Below are 27234 nucleotides of genomic sequence, written 5' to 3'. Positions count from 1 at the left end.
GATGCTGGGACTAGGGTGAGAAGAGTGGAGGGAGCACTCAGACACAAAGTTAAAGAGGCACCAAAAATAGGCAACCATCAAAACAGACATTGGGTTACTATAACTTTTAAATCAAAATGAATAAAAATGCATGTTGAACAAAATACCAACATTTTCAATAAAACTGGATTCTGATCCTGTACTTGCACAGACTCCTCACCCTAATTCTGGCCCTGGTGACATCAGGACACTTCAGCGCTTATGTAAAGAGGCATCTTTAAGGAATAAGGTCATTCTCCTACATAACTGCACACACCTGCCAAAACTAACAATAGGCATTCCTATTCTAATTAGTCCTAAAACATTCCTAATTAGCTATTTCTTCAAACTAGGATGCAATCAAGATTTGCTCACACATTGCACTGTATTGGTTTGCTTTGTCTCTAGTCTCACATTGTAGAGCGGAGTCAGCAAGCCACAGTTTGAATGTTTGTTTTTGTAAATAAAGTTTTATTGAAACACAGCCATGCCTGTTCATTCGCATATTATCTATGGCTGTTTTCATGCTACAGTGACAGAGAATGTATGAACTCAGAGTGAAAAATACTTACAATCTGGCTCTTCGTACTTATTTATACTGTATACTTTAATACTGTGTGTATTATATAGACATACAATAAACATATATATTATACATAACATTTATAATACTTTTATTATACAGTTATTTATTTGTTTAAAATATAAAATATTGGGACTTCCGTGGTGATCCAGTGTCTAAGGCTTCATGTTCCCAGTGCAGAGAGCCTGGGTTTGATCCCTGGTCAAGAAACTAGATCCCACATGCAGCAAGTAAATAGCCTGCACGCTGCAACAAAGGTCAAAGATCCCACATGCCAGAGCTAAGACCTGGCACAGCCAAACAAATAAATTTTAAATATATATATATATAAAATATTTACAATCTGCCAACCTGGTCTTAAATGACTTTATTAGATTTAGAGCAAACATTTTCTTAAACAGACTATTTTTAGAGCAGTTTAGGTTCACAGCAAAATCGAGTGGAAGGCACAGAGTTTTCTCATATACCCCCTCCACCCACACATGTGTCATTTTCTCCATTATCAACATCCCCCACCAAAGCAGTCTATTTGTCACAATTGAAGAACCTACACTGACACCTCATCATCACATGGTAAACGGTTTTGACAAGACTACTTCATAGGGTATTAGTGAGCTATCACTGAGTAACAAATCAGCACATACTTAGCTGCTGAAAAGAACAGCCTTTTATTCTCTCACAGTGTCTGTGGATCAGGAATCTAGGCATAATGTGGCTGGATTCTCTGTTCAGGGTCCTACAAGTTGTCACTGGGGCTGGGATCTCATGGACAGGCTCAGAGCCCTGATCCACGCTCCTTTCGAGCTGAGCTCCTTGCAGCTGTAGGCCTATGGCTCTTGGCTCCCAGAGGCCACCTCTTTCCATAGGCAGATCATGACGTGGCTGGTTCGTCCTTCAAGGCCAACAGAATCACGCATCTCTGCTGCTTCAAGACTGACTTCCAGACTCTTTTAAAGAGTGCCCCTGGGATTTCCCTGGTGATTCAGCAGTTAAGACTTCTCCTTCCAAGACACAGATGTAAAGAACAGACTTTTGGACTCAGTGGGAGAAGAGGGTGAGATGATTTGAGAGAATAGCACTGAAACATATACATTACCATATGTAAAATAGATAACCAGTGCAAGTTTCATGTATGACACAGGGCATCCAAAGGCAGTGCTCTGTGATAACCTGGAGAGATGGGGTGGGGAGGGAGGTGGGAGGGGGTGTTCAAGATGGAGGGGACACATGTATGCCTATGGCTGATTCATACTGATGTATGGCAAAAACCATCACAATATTGTAAAGTAATTATCCTCCAATTAAAATAAATAGATAAACTAAAAAAAAACAACAACAAAAAGGACTTCTCTTTCCATTGCAGGGGGTTGATCCCTGGATTCAGGAAACGAAGATCCTACATGCCTTGTGGCTAAAAAAAAATCACATCATAAAACAATAGAAGCAATATTGTAAAAAACTTAATCAAGACGTTAAAAATGGCCCAAATATTTTTTAAAATCTTTAAAAAATTTTTTAAATTAAAAAATAAAGGGTACCCTTGATTAGGTCAGGTCTACCTACATAATCTGCTTTCCGATGAATTCAAAATCAACTTCACTTGGAATCTTAAATACTCCTGAGAATTTCCTTCACCTTTGCCATGTAGACATAGACATACTGAAGGTGTGACATCCATGATGTTCCCAGGACCACCTGTACTCCAGGAAGGAAGACAAGGCAGGGCGTGCACACCAGGGCATGAGAATCTCTGGCAGCCTTGTAAAATTCTGCTACAAACTGTGATTCCCAACTTCAGCAAGTTTGATCCTAATGTTTGCCACCTGGAAAGACTTAGCTAGTTCAAAATATACAGGATTTTTGATCTTCTTAATTTTGCCAAAATACTGTCCAAGAAAAGACCTACCTAAGAACCTTACTTTAATGTCATTGAATTAGACAAATGATAAGGAAATTTGTGTCCCAAATTTATCTAAGCTGTCTATCCAAACTGTCATCTCTAAAGTTTTCCATTTTTTCTAATTTTTTAAAAACTACTTTTTATTTTCATATAAAATCATTTTAACATTTTATATTGATGTACAGTCAATTAAAAATGTGCTAGTTTTAGGTATATACAGCAAATTAATTCATACATATATGTGTGTGTGTATATATATATATATATATATTCTTTTTCAGATTCTTTTCCGTTATAGTTTTGTATAATATATTGAATACATTTCCCTGTAGGGAAATACAGTAGGGGCTATACAGTAGGCCCTTGTTGTCTATCTATAAGGTTTTCAATTTAATCTGTGTAGATGAGAATAGTAAAGAAAAAAATTAGCTTAGCAACTTTGTATGCTTTATAAAAATAAGAATGAAAAGATGTACATGTGCTATTGCCTACATATTGAACACACACACAGACACACACACACACACACATGCATATATTCGTGTATCCTTCAGAACTCACACACATGCCCAAGGTGGGACTGACTTGTGGTTGCCTGTTCTCCAGTTGAGTGAGGGCTTCCTCTGACCCTAAGAGACCTACTAAAAGAATAGAAAACTTAAAGTGACCCTTGTGGGAGGGGGAGCAATGTATAAGGTCTCTGGGGCTTATCAGAAGCCCACGTGCGTCACTGATTCTCAGGGGAGGGAATGCCCCCAGGAGGTACTGTTGTGGATAGGACTGGTAGCCTCAGAATGCAGCTCAGTAGGCCTTAGTTTCTGATCAGACAGAAATGCAATGAAACTGAGCAGAATACCTTTGTGGTCTAGGAGCTATGAATCCTCAAAGTTCCTTTCTCCTCACCCCCACATCCACCCTGTGCCACATCCTCTCTGCTTTACCTTCTAAATATCACTCCCTTTCACCACCTTCTCTCCACCTCCACTTCTCCTACCCTGGTCTAAACCACCATCATCCTTTGCCTGTCTAAATGATGAAACAGCTTCCCTGCACCCTCCCTGGCTCCCCTCCAATCACTTCCCTGCAGAATAGTCAGAGCATTTGCTTCCAACTTCCAAGCTGCTGAAACAGTTCCTTGCGTAGAACCCATACGCAGTTTCTACCAGCACTAAATGCCAAGTCCAAAAGCCTTAACTCATCTCATAAGAAAGAGTGGCCTGCCTTCTCTGTTCCTTCTACTCTTATCCTGCTCTCTCTCTTTCCTTCCCAGTCCCCTGAAATCCAAGAACACTGGTTTCTTTTTTTTTTTAAGTTCTTTAAATATGCCACACTCATTCCCACCACAGGGCCTTTGCACAGCCATTCCTTCTGATTTTCACAGTGAACACCTACATATCATTTAGAACACAGCTAGACTATCACTACCTCTGGGAGGCCTTTCTCATCCCCTGAGTGGGTTAAGTCTGTCTGGTGGCAGAAAGTATTTTCCAAAAATGGTCATGGCAATATTTCCTATCTCCCCATTCTATTCCTGGGGCTTCCCAGGTGGCTCAGTGGTAAAGAATCTCCCTGCCAATGCAGGAGATCCAGGTTCGACAACAACTCACTCTGGTAGTCTTGCCTGGAGAATCCCACGGACAGAGGAGCCTGGTGGGCTACAGTCCATGGGGTTGCAAAGAATCGGACTCGACTGAGCACACAGGCATCATGCGTGCTAGTTCAGAACCTGGCCACTCCCCAGGTTCTGGAGTCTGTTGGCTCTCCACTTGAATTTGGGAGGGACTTTTGATTCTGTGTGACTTGCAAAGGTAGATCAGAAAAGGCGATAAGGCTTCCACCTGGCTCAGTTGTTCCTCTCTGTGTGATTGGGCTTGGAACCTAGCTGCCATACTGTGAGGAAGCTCAGGCTACATGAGGAGGCCACAAGTGGGTCATTCTGGCAACAGCTACTGGCTTCAACCTATAGCCAGAAGCAACTGAGAGACATGTGAGTGAGTAAACCTTCAGAGGATTCCAGCCTTAGCCTTCCAACCACCCAGCTGACACAGAGGGGCCAGGGATGAGCTATCCCTTCCAAGCCTGCCCAAGTTGCAGGTTGGAGAACAAAATAAATATTCTTATCATTGTAAACCTCTAAATCTGGAGATGGTTTGTAATACAGCCAGAGTAACTGGAACAGGGTAACTATTACACTTGTAACTTCCCTTTGACATATCTGTTACAGTTGAAACTTTACATTTGTGTATGTGATTGATTTTTATCCTTCTTGAAAGACTGATGACACTGTGGGGGTAAAAGCCTTGTTAGTTTTGCTCACCATTCTACTCCTGCTGCTGGAAGTCCCTACAGTCATGTCTGACTCTTTGTGGACCCATGGACTGGGGCCTGCCATGGGATTCTCCAGGCAAGAGTACTGGAGTGGGTGGCCATGCCCTCCTCCAGGGGATCTTCCCTACCCAGGGATCGACTCTGGGTTCTTTACCACCAGCATGACCTAGGAAGTCCAATTCTACTCCTAGAAAGTGAAGTTGCTCAGTCGTGTCCGACTCTTTGCAACCCCATGGACTGTAGCCTACCAGGCTCCTCCATCCATGGGATTTTCCAGGCAAGAGTACTGGAGTGGGTTGCCATTTCCTTCTCCAGGGGATCTTCCCTTCCCAGGGATCGAACCCAGGTCTCCTTCTTTGTAGGCAGACACTTTATCGTCTGAGCCACCAAGGAAGTCCCAATTTTACTCCTGATCCCTGGCAAATGATGCACTCGTTGCCAATATAGTCTCAGCTCTCCTGCACTTCTTCACAAATAGAGATACCAAATGAAGATGATGTACAAGAGACTGTGGGATGACAGGGGAGAAGTTGGGTAGTTTCTTGAGAGAGAGGATATTTGGGTTGTATCTTGCAGGATATTTAGCGTGCTTTTTGTGTAATGAAGAGATAGAATAGGCTTCTGGCTGATGGGGTCAGGGAGCAGCCAGGCTAAGTAGGCATTGACAGGAGTTTCTGCACAGATAGAAGGCAGCTTACTTGGGTGGAAAATTCTGCAAGAAAAGGTTCATAAGGGGCAGGTTTTTATTGCCTTCAATGCTGCATGTAGGTGCTTAGATTTAACTCGTAAAAATAGGAAGACCTTGGAGATTTGGAAGCAGTTGTGGAATGATCTCAGTTCTTGATAGCACTGGGACCGGAAAAACTGGTTAAGAGGCTCCCAAACTGGTCCAGTGGGGAAGTGATGGGAACAGAACTAGAGAAGTGAGGAGAGGAGGATCAGGACTAAGTCAAGAGCAATTTAGCAGGGACTTCCCTGGTGTTTCAATGGCTAATACTCTGCACTCGAAACACAGTGGGCATGGGTTCAATCCCTGGTCAGGGAGTTAGATCCCACATGCCACAGCTAAGAGTTTGCATGCCACAACTAAGATCCCACATGCTGCAATTAAGACAGCACAGCCAAATAAATTAATAAATTAAAAAAAAAAAAAAAGCATTTTGGCAAAACTTCACTGCAGGGCCTTGTATTCGGGTGCTGTGTGTCCATACCCCAGTTGTTACATCAACTCTAGGAAGCAGGGATCTAGAACACTATTTCAGTAACTATATAAGGCTGTGTAGATCTTAGCATCTGTAGAAGCTATTCACCCCGCTGTCGTAGCGCAAAAATAGCCAGAGGAGCCCAGTAAACGAGTGGGCATTCCAGTGTTCCAGTAAACCTTAATTTTACATACACCGAAACTTGAATTTCATAGAATTTTCACGTGGCACGGAATAATCTTCACTATCGGAGTTTTTCCAACTTTTAAAATTGTAAAAAGCATTCTCAGCTTACTTGTGGGGCCGGACAAAAGCAGAGGGCAGGTCTTGGTTTGCCCACCGGTGGCATTTTAAGCGTTAGCAGCATTTCAGTTTTATGGGTTAAGATCCTACAGCCAGTCCCTCAAGGAGTTTTGCCGTCCCAGCCGCCGCCAGGCCACGCCCCCAGGGCGGGGCCAGCGCACGCGCGGCCGACCCTCGGAGGGGGGGCGGGGCGGGCCGCGGCTCCGAGTTCCAACATGGCGCACGCTGGCGGCGGCGGCGGCGGCGGCCCTGCGGGCCGGGGGCTGAGCGGCGCCCGCTGGGGTCGCTCGGGCTCGGGGGGCCACGAGAAACTGCCGGTGCACGTGAGTGGTGCCCCAGCCCTCCCTGGGGAACCCCGTCGTCCAGTCCCCGGAGGTTGGCGCCCCCTACCAGGGCCCCGCCCGACCCTGGCCCTGCGTCGGCCTCCGCTCCGCTGGGCCCTGGACCCGCGGCTCCCTGCCTCCGCCCCTCGGAGCCCGGCCTGTCCCCCTCCCGCCAGGGACCCCCGGCCCCGTCCCCTTCTGCGTCGACCGCGGCCCACCAGGACCCTCCCCCTCCCCGCAGGTGGAAGACGCCCTCACCTACCTGGACCAGGTGAAGATCCGCTTCGGCAGCGATCCTGCCACTTACAATGGTTTCCTGGAGATCATGAAAGAGTTCAAGAGCCAGAGGTACTTGCGGGGCCCCTGCCCAGGGGACGTCCTAGGGGGACGCCCTGGGCTGCAGTGAGCCTGAGTGGTGTGGGAGCCACCAACCCCCGCTGCCCCTCAACTGGGTGACCTTGCGCAGGTTGTGACTTTTCGGAGCCTCAGTTCCTTCTTCCAAAAAACGGGATGGAAGGGTACCTTCCTTGTGGAGCTGTTGTGGGGATTCCTGGAAGGAGGACAGGGATGGGGTGAGGCGAGTGAGGCAGTCAAGCAAGCACAGGGTGGGGTCCTGTCTACTCAGAATGTTGGGTTTTTTTAACATAAATTTTGTTCATCGGGGATTTTTAAAAATTTAAATCCCCCCCCCCCCAGCACTACATGAAAATGTTACTTATCCTGATTAAGGAATGTTTCGGCACTCTCTCCCCCTCAAATCTTAATCCCCAAGGTGAGTGCCTTACTTGCCTTGCCCTCATCCCAGGCCTACTTGGGAAATAACGCACATAAAATGCTTAGTAAGGAACCTGGCACTTAGAAGGCATTTAAAACACATTAGATGTTTTCATAGGCACAGAATCAGGAGGGTTAGAGATATATCGGGGACCTCCCGATCCCCTATCTTGTTTGACAGGGGACTTGCTGAGACTTAGAGTGGGCCAGGGGTTCACCCAGTTTCACATTAGGAGCAGAGACGGGACCAGGACTCCATCCCTTCTGACTTAGATTTGTGAGTATCACAGCCACACTGTGCTGCTTCCCCCACTGAGGAAATAATAATGGCAAGACCCACCTGGTTTCCTTCCACAAGCCCAATGCTAAGACCTTGGCCCTGACTGCAGCCCTGAGGGAGAACCCCATCTCTCTCCTTGAGCTGTTATGCAGTTTCCATACTTGCAGGGCCTTTGACATTTATGCATTACCGTCAGTTGCTGGGAACAACTCCTGTGTCACAGCAGATCGCTAATTCGTATGAAGTGAATTTATCTCTCCGTTTAGAGGACTTGGCCTCCTGTCACTTCTTGGAGCTCAGGATGTGCAGCTGGCTCTCCTGACATTTTCAGAACCTAGCGCACGTGCTTGCGGTTTTTTGGGAGCTGTGCTGTGTTCCTGTTGTGTGGGTTTTTGCCGGGAAGATACAGGGAGCCCAGGCCTGGCTGCCTTGGTGGTGGACCACTGTCTGCAGAGTCACACAGAACACATTTTAGGGTGCTTCGTTGTCTGTTGAGCAGCCTGTGTTCTGGGATGCTTAAGAGAGTCAGAAGTCAGCTTGGTTCCCAATTTGCCCCCTAAAATGCTCCTGCCCACTCCTGGTCTTCTTTGTTCCAGCATTGATACTCCTGGCGTCATCCGACGAGTGTCGCAGCTCTTCCATGAACACCCTGACCTCATTGTTGGATTCAACGCTTTCCTTCCTCTTGGCTACAGAATAGACATTCCCAAAAATGGCAAGTTAAACATACAGTCGCCTCTGTCGAGCCAGGTATGCAGTGGTGTGAGTGATCTGGCCTTAGCGCCGCCCACCCTGGCACTGGGGTACTCGGGCCAGGCGGTGTGTCTCATGTGTTTCACTGGCAGGGAAGCAGATGAAGGGCCGATCTTCTTGAAATGCTTCTAGCACAAATCAAAATAAATCAAAACACCTACCCCAGCATCCTCTGCATCCCAAACTGATCCATTTGGCAGGTTTAAATCAAGAGTGGATGTGTCTGTATGTGTCAGGGAGGCATTCTCCAAACATAGTTTTATGTCTAGTCACAATCAGATGTGCATGGACCTAGAGTCTGTCATACACAGTGGAGTAAGCCAGAAAGAGAAAAACCAGTATTGTATATTAGCGCATGTATTAACACGTGGAATCTAGAAAAATAGGACAGATGAACTTAGTTCCAGAGCAGGGATAGAGACTCAGACATAGAAAACGGACATGTGGACACAGTGGGGGAGGGGAACGTGAGATGAATTGGGAGATTAGGTTTGGCATAAATACACCACCATGTGTAAAAGAGATAGCTACTAGGAACTATGGTATATAGCACAGGGAGCTCAGCTCAGTGCTCTGTGATGACCTAGAGGGATGGGATGGGGTTGGGGTAGGAGGGAGGTCTAAGAGGGAGGGGATATGTGTGTGTGTGTGTGTGTGTGTGTGTGTGTGTGTATGTATAGCTGATTTACTTGGTTGTACAGCAGAAACTAACAACATTGTAAAGCAACTGTACTCCGATTAAAAAAAGATAATGGCAATCGCAGTCACCAAGGTCTGGGTTTAGGGCTCCCCCTCAGAGCGCTGCTGCTGCTAAGTCGCTTCAGTCGTGTCTGACTCTGTGCGACCCCATAGACGGCAGCCCACCAGGCTCCGCCGTCCCTGGGATTCTCCAGGCAAGAATACTGGATTGGGTTGCCGTTTCCTTCTCCAGTGCATGAAAGGGAAAAGTGAAAGTGAAGTCGCTCAGTCGTCCGACTCTTAGCGACCCCATGGACTGTAGCCCACCAGGCTCCTCCGTCCATGGGATTTTCCAGGCAAGAGTACTGGAGTGGGGTGCCATTGCCTTCTCCGCTCAGAGCGCTAGGCAGGCCATACTTGTACTTGGGCCCGTGATCCCTCTGATCCCCCTTGGCACCACACAAAATAAAGCAGTGGAGATGCATGTGTGACCAGCCATCTTTATTGTTGGTGTGCTTCATTTCCCTGCGGGCAGGACCATGGACTCAGCTCAGGTTTGTGGTCCCTTCTTTCTTAAGTGACAGGTGGCAGCCTCTTCTGTCTCTTCAGTCCCTTCTTGTTTGAACTCACCAGACTCCCTAAGAAAAAGCCTGTTTGAGCTTCACTTTTATCAGGTCACCATTCTCTTTTTTCTCTCCTTGGTCCCGTTGCCATTTAGGGCATAACACTTTGCTGGTGGCATTGCTGGCCGGGACATTGTGGGTGTTCAGCGGCATCCCTGGCCTCCACCCGTAGGCCCTCACCCAGTCGAGACAGCCAAAAACAGATCTCCAGACAGAGCCACATGTCTCCTGGGAGAAAAATCACAGCATTGAGAAGCCCTGGTGTGAGTGAACCAGCTCTTTGAACCACCTCCTCCTCCATGTCTGCCCCAGGGGTTTTTGCAGGGAAGCTAAAAATCTACTCTGAAGCATTTTGTAGGTTTCTCCTCTGTTGAAGGAGATTGCAGTTTCCTATCAATTAGGGAGTCAGGATTTGAAAAGAGAGCAGTACAAGGCGACCTGGCAGTGGCAGATCCCTCTCCAAGGGGGGCTAGCGCACACATTCTGCCTTTTCTCTATGCAGGGCAATCTTGTCAGGACGTCAGCACCATCAGCAAGTCATCTCATAAAAGCTGAGGAGTGCACCTCACTTTTAAAAAAGTACTTGGAAGCCTGGGGCCAAAAAACCTTCCATTTCATGTTTGCAAATGAAGCTCCGGGATCCAGAGGTAGCGCTTGTGCCTCCAGATGATAAAAGCCTTAGCAGAGATTAACCTTCAGAACAGTCCCGGGTGGGGGAGAAAAGCGAGCTCTTTGCAGCTATGTGTGCAGGGGCACTTTGCTGAATCCAAGGCGCTGTGTAAACACTGGGTGTTGAAGAAACAACTGGTGACCAAGCCCTAAATTGCACTCCCCATGCCTTTCTCTAGCCCTGTGGGAGTAACTGCCCTCAGGGGTGGATCTTTACATGAGCCTCTCCTTCTCTTAAATAGCCACAGGGCTCCTGCTGCTCCCCAAGTAACTTCGAGACCTGTTGGAGAAATAAGGAGAACAAACCAGTCTTGTCTGCCCCGGTAGTAGATTTCATGACTGCGGTCTTATTAACTCTGAAGAGGAGTTGAATGAGAACGTTCCCTTAATAGCTGCCTACCAGGGCTTTTCGGTCTTGCTGCAGCCTGAAAGCCGCCACCTGTGGGGCTGCTCCCTCAGCCCGAGAGGTCCGTGCCCTTCATTCCCTCCGGTCACCTGCTGCCATCTTGGTTTCAGTCACGTCTGTGGACCTGATGTGTTTCCAGCCCTGCTTCCCGCCAGGCCCAAACCCGGTGTCTTCTGAGCTTCCTAGAGTCCTTTTCAAGTCAGTGGTAGCCTGAGAACTTTCCAGGGCTCCCTGCTCACTAGTGCCCTGGGGACTTTTTTTTTAACTGGTTTTTCTGGCTTCACTGTTTCGAAGTACCTTCTGTGTGTGTGTGTGTGCGCGCGCGTGCGCGCATGTGCGTATGTGAATATTTTCCATTTCTTCATCTCGTCACGAATCCTGTCAACTATAGACAAGGAAAGAATAGTTCTTAAGTGCTAAGGAAGAGAAGTAAGTGTTAGCCTGTGGGGAGCCTCATGTGCAAGATTTCTCAGCCTTGCCACTGGCTTGCCGCTGGGGCCAAATTGTTGTTCTTCGTGGGGCCCGTCCCGTGCTCTGTAGGATGTTGAACAGCATCACTGGACTCCACCCACCTGATGCCAACCCCCCCCTCAAGTATGACAACCTTAAATGTCTCTTGACATTGCCAAGTGTCCCCTGGGTTGGGAACAGAATCTCCCCGGTTGAGACACTGGCCTAAGGGAAAGATAAATAGACATGTGCCATGATATGGGCAGCATGCCCAGAGAGGGGCCAGAGACCACAGCAGGAAGAACATCCCCTGGCTGCGGCCTTTGGAATCAACACCTTTTTGGATCTGGTTGACTTCAGTTATAACATCACCTCCTCAGAGAGCCCCCCCCGCCAATTCCCATCCCCAAGTCATTTTCACAACATCCCATTTTACATATTTCAAAATAGCATAGCAAAGCTAAGAAATAAAAAATGCGCTGTTTGCTGTTGGTTTGCCTTCCGTGGAAGATGGGGTCCTCCAGATCAGGCCTGCCTTGTTCACAACTGTCCCCGTTCCGGGACACCTGAGGGGCGAGACCCCAGACGTTAGAAGAGTGGTAAATCTTGGCTGCCACTTCTGTTCAGGATAGACCTTGGCTCTCGGGGGCGGCTCCTTTGTACTTGTCCAAGATCACGGCTGCTTAGATAAACTTAGAGATAACCCTTGAGGTGCAGTTTGTAGTTTAGTGTCCCCTTTACATTCAAAGGGATGCCGGCTGCCTTCCCTCCGGGAAGGGTCATTCAAAGTTCATTCAGTCCCTGGGAGGCCACCTCTTGGGTTTCTGTCTTAGTCATCCATGGAGTAGAGGTAGGCCACTTCCTCCATGTCAGGCACTGGGGTTTGTTCAGGTTCTTGGCTCTTCGGGCCCTTGCATGGTTGAGGTGGGGGCTCATGTGGGACACGTATGGATGGATGTGAGACGTGGAGGGGAGTTCAGCGCCATGAGTGAAAGATAGCAGAAGCTAGGCCTTGGGAGGTGCCATGGTCAGTGAGGGGAGCAGGGGCCACGCCTGTGTCTTCTGGGGGAGGCTTCGTGGTCGGGGCGTGAAGGCCTGAGGTGGGAACGAGTGGGTGTGTCTGAGAAAGCCAGGAAGCTGGTGGAGTCGGGACCTGAAGCAGAGGGTATAGGAGAGAGAGCCAGGAGCGTGAGAAGCCAGGGGGGAGTTCTGGAAAGGCCCTTCCAGCTGCCATGCCAAACGTGGACTAGGGGCAAGAGAAGATCTGGGAGGCTAGAGGAAGCCCTGTTGTGAGCCAGTTGGAGTGGAGGGTATTGTGGACCAGGGGTAAGGTGTCGGTGAAAGTGAGAAATCCGGGTGATGGCAGGATGCCTACGTCTCTGGGTGGATGCAGCACCTGCTGAGATGAGCAGCGAGGGCAGGGGAGCCGAGGGGGGACACTGTTCCCTGTTTCAAATGTCCCCCTGAGGGATCTCTTCAATACCAGGTAGGGCTGTGTGTGAACACTCAGATGGTCCAGTTGGCCATGTAAGGCAGTTCCTTAGTGTCCAGGAGGAGTTTCTAACTGTGCCTAGTTAAGGCCACCCACAGCAGGCAGAGAACACAAAAGCCTGGATTGTTCTAGAAAGTTTAGACCAGGGGTTGGCAAACTATGGCCCATGGAACAAGCCAGCTTATGTTTGTATGGCTGGTAGCTTCTACATTTTTCAGATTACAGTAAAAAAATTTTTTTTAATTGTGATGTTTACATAAAATTCATCATTATAACCATTTTAATGTGTCCCATTTAGTGGCTTCTTAGTATATTTACAATACTATGCAGCCACCACTAATTCCAGAACATTTTTATTACCCCAGAAAGAAACATGAACCGCCTCTGCCCCATCCCCACCCCACCCAGCCCCTGGCAACCACTGATCTGCTTTCTGTCTCTGTAGGTTTTCCTGTTCGGAATACTTCATATAAATGCAATCATGCACTGTATGTCTTTTTGTGTCTGGGCTTCCTTCTCTTGGCATTGTGTTTTTGAAGGTCATCCATGTTGTATTGGGGCTTCCCTGGTGGCTCAGCAGTAAAGAATCCGCCTGAAATGCAGGAGACCCAGGTTTGATCCCTGAGTCAGGAAGATCCCCTGGGGAAGGGAATGGCAACCCACTCCAGTATTCTTGCCCGGAGAATTCCATGGACAGAGGAGCCTGGCAGGCTACAGTCCATGGGGTCGCAGAGAGTTGGACATGACTTTAGCGACTCTCAACAACAGCAACATGTTGTACCAGCGCTTCATTCCTTTTTAAGGCTGAAGAATATTCCGCTGCATAAATGGAGCACGTTTTATTCGTTCATTCATCACTTGATGGACACTAGGGTTGTTTCCACCTTTTGACAGTTGTGAACAGCGCTGCTGTGAACAAGCACATGTAGGGATTTGTTTGAATACTTGTTTTTGGTTCTTTGGGTGGATACCTAGGAGTGGAATTGCTCAGTCACCTGGTGACCATGTTTAACTTACTGAAGAGTCACTGGGCTGTTTGCCACAGTGGTTGGACCATTACCGTCTGACCTTTTTTGTGGAGCCCTGGTCTGCAGGGGTGGTTCTCCGCCTTGTCACAGTAACTCACTTCAGAGAACTGGAGGAGGCACGTGGTACTTAAAAATGCCCCCTTATACTGGTGGGAAAGGAGCCCCCAGTGACCACACAGCCTTCTCTGAAACCGTTCTGGGCTCCAAGGCTGCTCCCTCCCCCCGCCCCTGCTCAGCTATTCGCATCAACAAACCTGTATACCACAGAGGAACACAAGATCAGATCTCTGTTAGTTTAAGTGGAAGGTGATCAGGAAGAGCATCCCCAAAGTGATTTAGAACCAATTGCAGTGCTGGGGAGAAACCGTACTGAAAGAGTTGCGACTGCTCTAGGTCTCTTGTGTCTCTGTTTTCCTTGGCTCAGACTTCCTAGAGCTGCCTCTGCACCCACCCCAACCCCAAATTCACCCCCAGCCAAACCCCAGATTCGTATCTCAGAGTTCTGACCCTCAGTATCTCAGAATATGACTGTGTCTGGAGATAGGATCTTCACAGAGATAATTTAGGTAGAATGAGACCATTAGGATGAGCCCTGATCCAGGCTGACTGCTGTGCTTATAAGGAAGAAACGTGGACACATAGAGCAGCCTCAGGGATATGTGCATACAGAGGGACAGCTGTGAGGACGCAGTAAGAAGGGGGGCAGGTGTCCAGCCAAGAGGCCTTGGGAGATTCCAGCCCTGCTGACCCCTTGATCTTGGACCTCCAGCCTCCAGAACTGGGGGGAAATAAGTGTGTGCTGTGGAAGCTACCCAGTCTCTGGTATTTGCTATGGCAACCCTGGTGCACTAGTAGACCCGCTCGTGCTGGTGGGTGTGCCTGGTGGAGGTGGCAGCTGTGTGCCTGGAGTCCCCGGTCAGCTGCAGGTGCCAGGGGATTTTGCCTGATCATCCCCAACAGTGGATGAAGCCCACTCTCTTCTAAGCACTGCTCTAGGCACTGGGGATACAGCCATGTCCAAAGTAGAATCCCTGCTCCCTTGGAGTCTCCCTGCAGCTCAGGGCTGGACAGACAGTAAAATAAGTAAAATGTGTCACGTGTAGGAAAGTGGTATGTGCTGTGGAGAAAAAGAGAGAAAGGGGCTCAAAGTGCTAGGAGATGAGGTCTAGAAGATTCCCAGAAAGGGGTTGTGTATGCAAAGACCTAAAGCCAAACCAGAGGGATCCTGACCTGCCTGAGACCCAGGTGGGGACCCGCAGGAAGCCGAGGGTCAGTCCTGACGGCTCAGCTATGGTCAGTGGCAGAGCGAGGCCATCCTCAGGTGGTTGTTCAGTCACTACGTCACGTACGACTCTTATCGACCCCATGGACTGCAGCATGCCAGGCTTTCGTGTCCTCCACTTTCACTATCTCCTGGAGTTTGCTCAGGTTCCTGTCCATTGAGTTGGTGATGCCATCCAACCATCTCATCCTGTGCCACCCTCTTGTCCTTTTGCCTTCAGTCTTGCCATCCTCAGGACCACACATGAAATTCCAATCTAAAAGCGGAAACATCGCCTCCTTTGTGGGGTGGTGCTGTCCCGCTGTGAATTAGGATTCCAACTTCTGGGAGAGAGAGACGTGTGTCTGTTTTTTATTTATGTTGACAGAAAAGCATGTAAATGGGGAGCATGCTTGATGACTGCTCAGGGCCCATCACTCTTCTCTCATGTAACTTGCCCCGGGCTTAGCACCAGAAGTCCCACAGCCCTGGGCAACCTGGACAGTGGGCCTCCCTCACCTGCAGGGTCCCAGTCTGCTGCCTACTGACAGCAAGTAGCTTTCACACCTGAAAACAGTCGTGCTGAAATGGACTGGCCACAGGGGTGGGAAGACTTGTTATAAACGGCCCAGAATTCTGCTCGAAAAAGGATTAAACAATCCACTCTTCGTAGTTTTCTCATGAATGCTAATTTTTCAAAGTGTGGAGGGTGTATCATGGTTTCATGGTCTTTGAGTCTTTTAGAAGGATCAGGCAGAGATGAGTTGGTGAGACTCCTAGGGATGCATGGGCGCTCGGAAGGCTGAGGTACAGCTCAGTGTCTCCGTGTTTGAGTGCCCCGTCTCCGCTTCCCTCTCTCCAGGCCCCAGAAGTAAACTTTTTCTGTATCGAAGGAAAAAACTCGGCCCTGTGCTAAGTTTTGCCTGCTCTCGCACACAGTGGCTCAGTCTGGTGTTTCTCGCAATGTGTTCCCCATGTCGGGCCCAACAATAACTCACTGTCGTACTGTTGTCAGGAGAATTCACACAACCACAGCGACTGTGCAGAGAACGTGAAGCAGCAGATGCTGTACAAGGAGGACAAACCCCAGGTGCCCTTGGAGTCCGATTCCGTGGAGTTCAACAACGCCATCAGCTACGTGAACAAAATTAAGACCCGCTTTCTAGACCACCCGGAAATCTACAGGTCTTTCCTGGAGATACTGCACACTTACCAGGTAAGAAGACTTAGGTCACACTTTTTTGTGGGCATGGGTGGCATTGTTCAATGTCAGGTGCTTCAGAAGCATTCAGATTTTCTTCATGAATTCCTGTAAAATTCTAATTAGCTCTTTTTTTTTCTGCATTAATTTTATTTTCTACTGTGGTAGAATATATATGTAAAACTTAACCATTTTTAAGTGTACAATTCAGTGGTATTAAGTACTGTACAGTCACACTGTTGTGCAGCCATCACCATCATGCATTTCTAGAACTTTTTCATCTCCCTGAATTGAAACTGTGTCCCCATTAAACTCTTAGAACTCCCCCTTCCTCCCTCCCCCAGCCCCTGGCACCCACTCTTCTACTTTCTGTCTCTCAATCTGGCTCTGCTAGGGACTTCCTGTGAGTGGCATCATATTTGTCCTTTTGACTGGCTTGTCTCATTTAGCGTGATGCCCTTAAGGTCCATCCTTGCTGTACCATGTGTCAGAATGGCCTTTTTGAGGCTGAACCTTATTGCATTGTATGGCTTGGCCTCCTTTTCTTTCTCCATTCATCCATCAGCAGACGCTTGGGTTGCTTCCACCTTATGGCTACTGTGAAGAACGCTGCTGTGAACAAGAGTGTACCTGTTGGTGTTCTGTGTAGGTTTGCTTTTAATTTGCTCCCTGAGGCACCTCTGCACCCTCTTTGGGAAGCACACATTAGAGGATTAAAGAACACCCCCCAAGAAGACAGTTTCCCTTTTATAAAATGGCTTAGTTATTATTTAGACAATAGAACTATCCTTTATTTATGCTGATTACAACTGGGCCTTGTGCCAGGTACTGGGTCAACAGAGATGAACAGTTGCTGTTGCCTAGGAGTTCAGTTTAGGGCTGTGCGAAGGAGAGGTGTGTCAGCGTCGAAGGTTGCTGACCCCATGAGGGGTCAGGGAGAGGCTACTCAGGTTGAATTTCTTTTAATATTTAATTACTTTGGCTGCATTGGGATTTATTTGTGGTACTCAGTCTTCATGGCACCATGTAGAATCTATCACTGCAGCACACAGACTCCAGTTGTGGCATGCAGGCTTGGTTAACTCTGCGGCAGGTGGGATCTTAGTTCCCAGACGAGGGATCAGACCTGCGTCCCCTGCATCACAAAGGGGATTCTTAACCACTGGACCACCAGGGAAGTCTCTGAGGTTGAACCTTAACAAATCAGTCAGAATCATCAGGTGAAAGACGGAGTTTCTCGGTGCTGGGCATGGCCTGTGCAAAGGCCCAGGGGCCAGAACGGGCAGCTGGCTTCAGGGAAATTGGCAGGGAGTACAGGCAGGCCAGTGGCAAGGGTCATCAGTGTCATGCAAGGAGTTCAGACATCATCTTTGCCCAGACATGGAGTTTCTGCTGCTTTTTGTTTTTCTAAGCAACAGAACCCATTTTTTTTTAAAAATGTTTATTTTAATTTATTTATTTGGCTGCGCCCAGTCTTAGATCTTTGTTGTAGCATGTAGTTGCAGCATAGGCTTTTTAGTTGTGGTTTGCAGGATCTAGTTCCCTGACCAGGGATTGAACCTCGGCCCCCTGCCTTGGGAGCAGGGAGTCTTAGCAATTGGACCACCAGGGGAAGTCCCGAGGACCCATTTTTAAAAGTGAAATCTTGTGCACAACCTTAATAAGAGAAATAAAGAAGTGAGATTCCTTTTAGCATAAATGTTGATGATGAGATTAACAACATTTGTTTCCTGTAAACCCATTGGAGCTATTTCGATGGACTAAACATTTGCGGGCACTGGTGCTGGTGACGTTGTGCATGGCCCTGTCAGCCTCACGTCCAGCGTCTGCACTGGCCTTGTACAGCATTAAGAACTTCCTGTTTCTCACAGATAAGTGGTTGCACGTGGCAGCTCTGAACACCAGTCTGTTTGTAACCATGGGGGTTTATGGGTCCTTCACAGATTCCGTGGGGTCCAAACATCTCAGGGGCAAAAAGGGTCATTAGAGGGAAGGTCAGGAGATATCTGTTCTGTTGATGGGAATTGAGCAGAGAAGTTAGACTGACTTAACCAAGGTCATAGCAAAGGGCTGCAGGTTGATTTGGAGAAAGCATGAGGGGAAGGTACAGCTCAGCCTTCTCCAGCCACAGCCACAGGAGTCAGTTGGAAATGCAGCCACTTGGGCCTCCACTCCAGGTTCTGCCTGGCACCTGCTTTTCCAACAGGCACCCTGGCAGCAGGGACCATCCATTTCTTCAAGAGGAGCTGGCAGTGTGAATTTCTATGTGAGTTTTTCTGCTTTTAGAATATTGGCTCAGATTTTCTTTTTAATGTTTTTTTAAATTTATGTAATTTATTTTTGGCCGCCCTGGTTCCCCGTTGCTATTCAGGCTTTCTTGAGTTGTGGTGAGCGGGGGCTGCTCTTCGTTGTGGTGCACGGCTTCTCACTACAGTGGCTTCTCTTGTTGCAGAGCACGGGCTTTAGGGTGCTTGGGCCTCAGTAGTTGTGGCCTGCAAGTGTAGCTGCCCCACAGCATGTGGAATCTTCCTGGACCAGGGATCGAACCTGTGTTCCCTGCATTGGCATGCAGATTCTTAACCACTGGACCACCAGGGAAGTCTGGGTTTGAATTTTTTCAAGACATTGTGAGGCCAAAGTGGCTCTAGAGTAAATTTAGCCACGTGTTACTTGTTTTTTTTTTAATCTGTTGAGCCTCGATTCAGACCTTAGCTGTGACCCCTGCCCTTCAGAGCCCCTTTGCTCACCACCCTGAACCTTGGGGTTCTAATCCATAAAATGGCTGTAAAGCTGGTGGTCCCAACCCAATTAAATGTGGTTCACTGAGGTCACTGATTGAAGCAGAGTGCTTGCCTCAGGTCAGTGGACAGGAATGGTTTCCCTTACACAACTTCGTACATGTGTCGTGTGCCTGGACAAGCACAGCCATCTCTGCCCTGATGTCCCCAAAGTGACTGCACTCTGCAGATATGCCCCAGCCACAGAGCTTATGGGGAAATGGGGTCAGGGCATGACATTCAAATTGTGTCAGCCACACATTAACAAAAAAAAAAAGATACTGAGCCTTTCCTGGTGGTCCAGGGGTTGAGAGTCTGCCTGCCAATGCAGGGGACACAGGTTCAATCCCTGATCTGGGAAGGTCGCACATGCCTCAGGGCAGTTAAGCCCAGGTGCCACACCTACTGAGCCCACATGCCTTAGAAGCCCGCATGGTCCACAACAAGAGAAGCCACTGCCATGAAAAGCCTGAGTGCTGCAACTAGAGAGGAGCCCCTGCTCGCAGAAGCTAGAGAAAGCCCATGCACAGCAACAAAGACCCAGCGCAGCCAAAAAATAAATTTTTGTATATATGTGTATAGGCACCTACTAGAAACTGGTACCACCATTGTACACTCGTTAGATGGCTAAGCGTGATGTGAATGTTGCAACACTCGACCTTGGAGAAACCTGAGGTTTACCTGTGGACATGGGTGTGGGAAGGTTGCAGCCTGCAGGTCACTGTGAGATACCAGGAGGAAGTTTCCTAAAATGCTATGGGAGGATGTCACCCCAGATTGGAAGGGTGGCTCCTAACAGTTGAGGGAGGGTGTGTGCATGTCGAGTGGCGTGTATTTCCCACATGGCTTGGCTCAGCCTGTTATGCTTCTCCACATTCACCCCTTGTTACTCCTGGACAAAATCCTGTCTTATTAGCAAATGCAGAATCCACACCACGCTCAAATCATTCTTTAGTATTTGTCCCAAACAGATGTCTGTTTAAAACAGGCCTTAGAGCATAGCTAACTCTTAACTGTGGGAAAATTTGCAGGAGGTGCATCCCTCCGTTAGAGAGTGTGCACCCGTCACATGATTGTAGATGGCGCCAGGCTTCCCTCTGCCAGTGGCACCAGGCTTTCTTTCCACCTTGTAATGAGAGCGCCCACTTCCCCACACCCTGCACAGAAATCACCAGTCACTTACCCAATCTGATGAGCAAAAAATGCTGTGACCATGTTGTGGGTACTCAGTCGTGTCCGACTCTTGGTGACCCCATGGACTGTAGCCCACCAGGCTCCTCTGTCCATACAATTCTCCAGGCAAGAATACTGAAGTTGGGTTGCCATTTCCTCCTCCAGGGAATCTTCCTGACCCAGGTATTGAACCCTAGCCTCTTGAGTCTCCTGCACTGTCAGGCAGGTTCTTTACCATGGAGCCACCTGCTGTGATGCTGTTACAAATTGTAATTCTTCAGACATCACTTAGTCTGATCACTGTTTTATCTGCACAGGAATGATTTGTATTTGTTCTCTGAGCTGAGTGATCTTTGCCTGTTTTTTCCTTTGGTCTTCAGGTGTCCCAGTAACTTTGGGCAGGGCAGGGTGGAGGCAGTTTTTTCTCCCTCCTGACTAGGTGCTCTGTGTGCCAGGATTTGGAAAGTACCTTTCATCGCGGGGTGAAGCGGGCCTAGAGGGGAGGGCGAGCCGAGGGCTCCCATTCCTTGTCTCTTCCCCATTTGCAGCTCTGGGGGGAGGATGTCGAAGCCTTGTTGTTCTGCTTGCTCTGTCATGTGCCGGGAGTAAAGTTGATAGGGACTAACTTTTTTTGTAATTCACTTTTCTTTTTTTTTTGGCTACTGGGTTTTTTTTTTTTTTTTTTAGTTTTTATTTTAATTGAAGGATAATTGCTTTACAGAATTTTGTTGTTTTCTGCCGAATATCAACACGAATCAGCTATAGGTATATATACATATGTCCCCTCCCTCTTGAACCTCTCTCCCATCTGGGTTTTCAATGCTGTGCCCCGGCTTTCTCTAGTTGTGTTGAGCGGAGGCTACTCTCTAAAGGCGGTGCGCTGGCTTCTCATCGGGTGGCTTCTCTTGTCTTGGAGCATACTCTCTAGGCGCGTGAGCTTCAGTAGTTATGGCGCACAGACCTCATGAAGGATCTTCCCAGGTCAGGGATGAAAGCTGTTTCCTACATTGGCAGGCGGATTCTTACCACAGCTCCAACAGGGGAGTCCAAGGACTGACTTCTGACATCCAACTTGAGTTCTCCTCACCTCTTCCTGCCCTCCCAACCTGCAACCCCTCTTGTCTTCATCTTGTTGTCTTAAGCTCCAGGTCAAGCCATCTCCCTTCTGGGGTCTTGCTGACCCTGGGAGAGCAGGTCCCGTAACCTGCAGGTCCCTTCGTGTCCTTCACCCTCTGCCCCTTCCAGACCCAGCGCTAGCTCCTCATTTCCCCTGCCCAGCAGGACAAGTCCCCTTGACCTTGGGAGCACCATGGATTCACCATTGACCTTGCCCTTCCCCAGCCTCTGCTCAACAGTGCTGCTCGAGGGCTGGGGCAAGGTCCTTCCATGACCTTGCCTCTCCCACATTGCCTCCACACTCCCAGCTCTGACCCCATCCATGGCTGGGGCTCAGGCCAAGTTGTGCAGCAGAGTCAAGATGCAAGCACAAGGGACTGTTCTCCAGAGCCGGTGGAAGCGGGAGTGGTTGGGGGTAACCCAAGGTATCAGCTGGGCAGCGGGCTGGGCCCCTCTCTTGGTGGCAGCAGTCAGGGGCTCTGCCCACCAAGTCTGTCTTTCGTGAATCGTCCCTCTCTCCTCCACAGTGGGATGCCTGAATGTCACAGCCTAGGGTGTCTCCTGGTTCCTCGGCTAACGACTCGTTTTCCTTTTCCTGAAAATCAACAGAAGGAGCAGCTGAGCACAAAGGGCCGTCCCTTCCGAGGCATGTCTGAAGAGGAGGTGTTTACCGAGGTGGCCAACCTCTTCCGCGGCCAGGAGGACCTGCTCTCTGAGTTTGGACAGTTCCTGCCTGAAGCCAAGCGGTCCCTGGTGAGTACAGAGCACCCACCCCTGTCTGGTGCTACCTTCTCAGCCAGAACCCCACACCTCAGTGCAGCCTTCGGGCCAGGCTGTGTTTATCCACTCCCCGGAGACACTGGCTTTCTCCAGAAGCCACACCCAGAGCAGACACCCATGGGCCCCGAGTGCAGGCTCCATGCCCTCACTGACCTGGAGCAGGTCCTCAAAAAGGCTTCTCAGGACCAAGAGCAGCCGGGTGCTGAGGGCTGATTTGGGAGGCAGAACGTCTTCCAATGGAGACCTGCCTGTAACCGGGGCCTTGTGGTGCAGGAGGGGTCAGGCTCACTGCCTGCCTGTGTGGAGGGACCGAGTGGACGTGGGCTGAGGCTCAGCAGTGACTGGGGCGGAGGGGCATAGAACTGGGAGCAGAAGAGGGGCCTGGGATGGGGAGTTTGGGAGCTCAGGCTGCATTGTCAGCCTTTCTCTCTCTGCTTGGCCTGAGGCCTGCCAAGCTACCTTTTCCATTTCCTCCTCTTCTTTTTCTTTTCTTGCAAACTTAACAGTTTTCAGAAAAAAATTGAAGGAAAATTCACGTAACATAACGTTCACCATTTTAAAATGTACAATTCCGTAGTGTTTAGGGTATTCATAGTGTTGTGCAGCCATCACCTCTGTCTAGTTGCAGAACATTCCCAGCACCCCAAAAGGAAACGTCGTCCCTGTTAGCAGTCACTCCCCATCCTCTCCTCCTGAGACCCTGGCAGCCACCAGTCTGCTTTCTGTCTCTTCTGGACATTTCATGTATTGGTAGATGGAATCATACGACATGTGGCCTTTGATTGGCATGTGGCTTCTTTCACTCATCATCATGATTTTAAGCTTCATCCGTGCTGTGTCACAACTTCATCATTTCAATGGCCGAATAATAATTCCATCATGTGGATGGATCACAGCTTGTTCATCTTTTCATCCATTGATGGACACTTGGGTTGTTGCCACCTTTTGATCACTGTGAATAGTGCTGCTGTGAACACACACGTACAAGGTTTTGCTTGAACACATGTTTTCAGTTCTTTGTACCTAGGAGTGAAATTGCTGAGTCATGTGGTAACTGTATGTTTAACTTTTGAGAAACTGCCAGACTGTTTTCCACAGTGGCTGGACCATTTTCCGTCTCACTAGCAGTATACTCGGGTTTCAGTTTTCCACCTCATCACTAATGCTCAAGATTTCCCTTTTTGTTTTAAAAAAAGATAGTCTTTGAGTTGGCGTGAAATGGTGTCTCGTTATGATTGTGACTTGCATTTCCCTGCTGACTCATGATACTAAGCATTTCATGTGGTTACTGGCCATCTGTTTACCTTTGGAGAATAGTCTATTCAAGTACTTTGCACAGTCTTCCATTTGTCTCCTGGTTGTTGGGTTTTAAGAGTTCTTTATATACTCTTGTCATTAGTCCCTTATCAAATATTTTCATCTATTCTGTAGGTTGTCTTTTCACTTTCTTGTTAGTGTCCTTTGGTCAAGTCCAGTTACCTATTTTTTTCCTTTCGTCCCCCATGCTTTCACTGTCAAATCTAAGAATCTGTTGCTAATTCTGAGGTCATGAAGGTTTACCTGTAAGTTTTCTTCTAATATTTGTATAGTTTTAGCTCTAATGTTTGGGTTGGTGATCCAGATTGAGTTAATGTTTATATATGGTGTGAGGTAAGGGTCCAGTCTGGTTTGTTGAGGGAATTGTTCTCTTCCCATTGTATAGTCTTGGGACTCTTGTCAGAAATCAGATGACTAGTATTAATAGGTTTATTTCTGGACTCTCAGTTCTAATCCATTGATCTCCATGTCTGTCTTTGGCCAGCACCACATCATCTTGATTACTGTTGGTTTGTAGTAAGTTTAAAATCAAGAAGCGTGAGTCCCCCGATTTGGTTCTTTTTCAGGATTGTTTTGGCTAGTCAGGGCCCCTTGCAGTTCTGTATGAATTTAAAAGATTGGATTTTCCATTCTAGCAAAAAAGGCCATTGGAAGTTTGAAAGTGATTGCATTGAATCTTCCAACTGTTTGGGGGAGTATTGCCATCCTAAAGATTAAGTCCTCTACCCAACAAATTCGCAGCATTTCTCCCTTTATTTAAATGTTTAATTTCTCTCAGCAGTGTTTCATAGTTTTTTTTCCCACTGTGTAAGTCTTGACCCCTTTGATTAAATTTATTTCCAAATACTTTATCCTTTTTGTTGTAATGGAATTTTTTTGTATGTAACTTGTTTGCTTGCTTGCTTGATTATTTTTGGCCATGCTGGGTCTTCTTGCTGCTCAGGCTTTTCTCTAGATGTGGAGAGTGGGGGCTACTCGAGTTGTGGTACATGGACTTCTTGCTGTGGTGGCTTCTCTTGTGGAGCACAGGCTCTAGGCATACCGGCTTCAATAGTTATGGCATGCAGGCTCAGTAGTTTAGACTCCCTGGCTCCAGAGCACAGGCTTCATAGTTGTGGTAGACTTGCATAGTTGCTCCAAGGCATGCGGGATCTTCTCGGATCAGGGAACAATTCTCTACCACTGAGCCACCAGGGAAGTCTTGCAATTGTTCTCTTAATTCCACTTCTGGATTATTTGTTGCTCATGCATAGAAACAGCACTGCTTTTTTGTGTTGATTTTGTATCCTGCAACTTTGCTGAACCCGTTTATTTGCTTTGATAGTTTTTGTGGATTCCCTCGGATTTGCTGATAATAGAGTTTTTCCAGTTTGTGTACAGCCTTTTGTTTCCTTTTCTGGCCCAGTTGCTCTGATAGAACTTCCAGTATTGTGTGGATTAGAGGTGGTGAGAGCAGGCGTCCATGTCTCGTTCCTGATCTTTGAGGAAAAGCTTCCGTCTTTCACCATGAGTGTGATGTGAGCTGGGGGCTTTTCATAAGCAGCCTCAGGTTGAGGAAGCCCCCTCTGTTTGAAGGTTGACGAGCGTTCCATTTCCTCGCTTCACTCTTTCTCTTTGCCCTTGATGACAGCTTGGGTTGTGAGCAATCCGGAGTCCGCCTCCCACCCTCCTGCATCACCACCGCCTCTCCCAGGTCTGCTTCTCGAGTGAGGGTGCGGTGGGGGCGCGGGGCTGCAGGACAGCAGGTCTCGAAGGAAGGGGCTCACTGGGCAATAGCAGTCTGAGTTTGGATGCCATTCAAGACTCTTGGTTGATCAAGTGGACTTCCAGTGTGCGACCAGGGGCTCATCCCCGTGTTACTGTCTCCAGGACACAGAGCACCATCCCTGAGTATAGAGTTTCCACGCAGAAACACTTCCTGACTGAGCCAGAGAGGCTGGCTTTGTGGCACAGAGAGTTCTGTGCCCGTCTGTGGGGCCGATGTCAAGTCCAGGATCTGTGACCAGTCCTGCCCACCCTCTTGGAGTCTCGGGTGTCCTAGGGGGCTGGGCTGAGCCCAGTGAGCACACAGCCCGGGCCTCCTTGGGCTCTGGGTGCTGCAGGGGGCCTTGAGCTGGCCATGTCACCTCCAGGCTTCATTGCCTTCTCTCTTATGTAGAACTGACCACCGCTCCTGCTTAGGCAGGGACTGAGGTGTTGTTCTTCAAGTGCTTCTCGCAGGGCCCAGCTTATACTCAATGCTTTGGAAAGAGCCGCTGTGGTTGTGCTGGAAAATCCAGCCTAGAATCCAGGCTGATGATCCCATCTCCAGCACCAGCCTGCTGCCTGGCCTGCCGGAAGCCCTTAGGGAATGCCTGGGCGGCTGGGGGAAACAAAGCCCTTGTCTGGACCTCCCAGGGACAGAGAACTCACATCTACACTGGGCCTCTCAGCCCGGCTTCCTCCTTATGGCCCTACCCTTGAGTTTGACTTGCTTCTTTAAGTCCATTGTCTGCCCCAGGTATCTCTCTGAACTTCAGAATCTTGACTTGTTTTTTTCTCCATGTTCCCAAATAATGCCCTTCGCAGTTGCAGCTTCATTGTCATCTTCCTTCTCTGTGCATGTTCCTGCTCATCAGAGACCTCCCTAACTGGCTCATCACCAACCCTCCTAACTGGCTCCCGGGGCCACGTGGCCGAGGAGCAGAGGGATCTCAGCACCTCCTTCCCACTGCATACCCAAGGTTGTGGGCACTTGGGCCTCTGTGTCCAGGGAATTCGAGCTGCATCATGTCCCCTGCTTTGAAGCCTTTGTTGCTCCCTTGTACACTTGGTGGATAGTCTTTGGGTCTCATCCTCTTGGATCTGGGTCTGGAATCTCAGCTCTGACCTTGGTGTTGGCAGTTCTTTTCCTGAACCATTCCTGCAGGGATGTGTGCACAGCAGCATCCTCCAGTGGCCTTCCCAGAGCCATTGATGTCAGCGCTGTGTGGTCCAGGGGCAGCCCACCCTTGTGGCTTCAGGAAGGAAAGGCCTACCTGAGTCCCTGGCCATCTTTCACCGTTCTAGAGGACATGCCCTGCTCAGGGAAGCTCGAGAGCGTAGCCCCCACTTAGAGAGGAGGTGGTGAGGGCAGCACCTAGAATAGGGGCTCTGAATTACATACCTGGTTCATGTCTCGCTTTGTCCCCTCCTCTCTGCAGGATCCTGGCAGGGCACCTCCTCATACCTCAACTCCCTCATCTAAGAAATGTGATGAGAATGTCTGTCCCTAGGCCAGTTGGAAGCTTCCTAAGCAAAGTGTCTGGCCCTGGTGAGCCCAGGGCTGCAAAGCAGGGTCATGCCTTGGCGGAGCAGCCATCAGACCTGCTTCAGGGGAGTGTGGGGAGCCCCGTCTGCTGGAGTTGTGGGGACAGCACACATCAAACGCTTGGTAACTGGTTACACTGGCCATCTACGCAGCTCACATGAGCTCTGTGCAGGCCTTGGTTCCCGAGTTATCATCCTGTTATCATCTTGTTACATCCCTGTGAAGGGTGAGTAGAGCCTCTTGTTCTCAGAGGGCTGTGGTCGCAGCACCCCCTGGCGGACACAACTTGGTATTTACCGAGCTGGACTCTGACAAAGCCCACCCTAGAAAGATAAGCATCTCCCTCAGAAAAGCACCTACTCAGTTTCTTTAAAGGGTATTTGTTATCAATCCAGCAGTGTTTTTTTAAGTGTACATTGGGTGATCAGAGCTGTTTGTGCTTTTTAAAAGATTTCATCAACTTTTAAAAATTATTAAAATGCTCGTTTGTATATATAATTCATCTTATAA

The 27234-nt window shown here is 48.6% G+C and overlaps 1 protein-coding gene across 1 annotated transcript in view; it reads left to right on the top strand.

Moving 5' to 3' along the window:
• Positions 1 to 6533: 6533 nt before the first annotated feature.
• SIN3B (SIN3 transcription regulator family member B) overlaps positions 6534 to 27234 on the top strand; it is a 43810-nt gene continuing 23109 nt past the window's right edge. Inside the window, exons 1-5 of the mRNA XM_081496573.1 lie at positions 6534 to 6657; positions 6899 to 7005; positions 8308 to 8461; positions 16087 to 16287; positions 21948 to 22091. Coding sequence (XP_081352699.1) covers positions 6550 to 6657; positions 6899 to 7005; positions 8308 to 8461; positions 16087 to 16287; positions 21948 to 22091 — 714 coding nt within the window. The 5' untranslated portion in view covers positions 6534 to 6549. The remainder of the gene's footprint in view (positions 6658 to 6898; positions 7006 to 8307; positions 8462 to 16086; positions 16288 to 21947; positions 22092 to 27234) is intronic.

The sequence above is a fragment of the Giraffa tippelskirchi genome, chromosome 6, assembly GCF_054371585.1.
Source record: "Giraffa tippelskirchi isolate mGirTip1 chromosome 6, T2T-mGirTip1v1.2.pri, whole genome shotgun sequence".
NCBI lineage: Eukaryota > Metazoa > Chordata > Mammalia > Artiodactyla > Giraffidae > Giraffa > Giraffa tippelskirchi.
Note: the sequence above shows the minus strand (reverse complement) of the source record. Positions and strands in the feature narration are given on the sequence as shown.